Below are 1,748 nucleotides of genomic sequence, written 5' to 3'. Positions count from 1 at the left end.
AAGTTGTTCCAGCTGATATGAATAGAGAAGCTAGGAGAGATTATAATAGAAGCAGTGTAATCTCTAATAAGGGGACTAATAGCCTTAGGAATAGACCAAGAAGCATTGATAATCCAATCTCCTAGCCTAGATTTATGACTGTAAAAGAAAAGACAGGAGGAAGCTAGAAATTTTTTTGCAAGAGTTTCCCCAGCGCACCAATGATCCCACAAGATAGCAATAGGACTATTATAGTTGATATGATATTTTAAAATTCTTTTTAGCCAAAGAAGCGGGGGATATGATAGATTTCTAGAAGGAAGTTTCAGCCGGTTGGGGAGGTCTCCAAGGTGTAGAATATCTAGCTTTAATCCAATTGGAGATAAAAGAAGCATTGTTGTAGGATCAATAAATAATCCCATAGTTAACCGCAAATCTAGTCACCACTAGAGAAGGAATGCCTAGACCACCTTTGTATAAGGGCATTCAAGTGTTAGCCCAAGAAATGAGGTAAAGCCTCTTATAACCACTATGACAAAAGTATAGAAATTTAGAGCATAGATTCCAATAACTTTGATTTTTGTTTTTTGTAAAATCATGCCACATAGCTAATAAGCCACTATATTTACAATGGTAAATTTGATGTATTACGATCTACCTGTAAAAGAGAGCAGAGATGCCTTCAACTCGAGATAAAATTTTGATAAGGCTTGAAATTCATCCCCCTCTATCCTCTTCTTTAATAAGCTTCAATCTATTGCTTCATAGTTTGGTTGGTTAGTATTTTTTACACCTCATTTTATCTTTCTTAAGCTTGTTTTAACTCATTGGAATGTTACGGGAATTGGGGGAAAAGACTCTATTGTTAGAGTTAAGAATTTATCTAGAATGCATGGTATATTCTTTTTAGTTTTAATTGAGCCTCTTATTGCCAAAAGTAAAATTGATTCTACTGCTTCTAAATTAGGCTTTTCTAATTTTGCTGCTAACTGCTCAAACAAAATTTGGATCATGTGGAACAGTAACATCAATATTAATATTATGTTGGATCATCCTCAAATTATCAACTGTGAAATTGAATTATTCAATTATAAGTGTTTTGGCTCTTTTGTTTATGCTGCTTCTTCTAGATGGAATCGTTTCCCTTTATGGGAACAAATGCGCCAATTTGCTAATAATGTTAATGGCCCTTGGTGCATTGGTGGAGACTTTAATATTATTTCTAATGCTTCGGAAAGGAGAGGAGGTAATTTGCCTAATTCTAATGCTATGGAAGATTTTAATTCTGTTATTTCTGATTGTTCCTTGACTGACATTGGCTTTAGTGGTAATCCTTTTACTTGGAATCGTGCTACTATTTGGCAGCGTCTTGATAGAATTATGTTTAATAATGAGTGGATGTCTACTTTTACCATGACCTCTGTTGATCATCTTAGTAAAATGTTGTCTGATCATTGTCCATTACTGGTTACTATTAATGCTAATAGTAGAGTTGGCAATACTTCTTTCAGATTTCAAAATATGTGGCTCAGTCATCAGGACTTCAAAAATGTTATTAGTATAAACTGGAATGCGCCTTTATTTCCTAATAATGACATCAAGGGTATGCTTAGACTTTGCCTCAAACTTAGTAGATTAAAACATGCTTTAAACTGGTGGAATAAACATGTTTTCAAAAACATTTTTACAAACATTAAGGAAGCTGAATTGAAAGTGCAAGAGCTAGAGATTGTTTACATGAGTAACCCTTCCAATGATAATTTGTGTTC

The 1,748-nt window shown here is 33.9% G+C and overlaps 1 protein-coding gene across 1 annotated transcript; it reads left to right on the top strand.

Annotated features, from left to right (window-relative positions):
- Positions 1-1,137: 1,137 nt before the first annotated feature.
- Positions 1,138-1,582, top strand: LOC110100927 (the record flags this gene model as incomplete). The annotated part of the gene is made up of 1 exon (XM_020828650.2): positions 1,138-1,582. A coding segment is annotated over exon 1 (445 nt), but the record flags the coding sequence as incomplete, so codon positions are not given.
- Between the last annotated feature and the right edge of the window lie 166 nt (positions 1,583-1,748).

The sequence above is a fragment of the Dendrobium catenatum genome, unplaced genomic scaffold (assembly GCF_001605985.2).
Source record: "Dendrobium catenatum unplaced genomic scaffold, ASM160598v2 original_scaffold_188949, whole genome shotgun sequence".
NCBI lineage: Eukaryota > Viridiplantae > Streptophyta > Magnoliopsida > Asparagales > Orchidaceae > Dendrobium > Dendrobium catenatum.
This window is presented reverse-complemented; position numbering and strand designations above follow the sequence as displayed.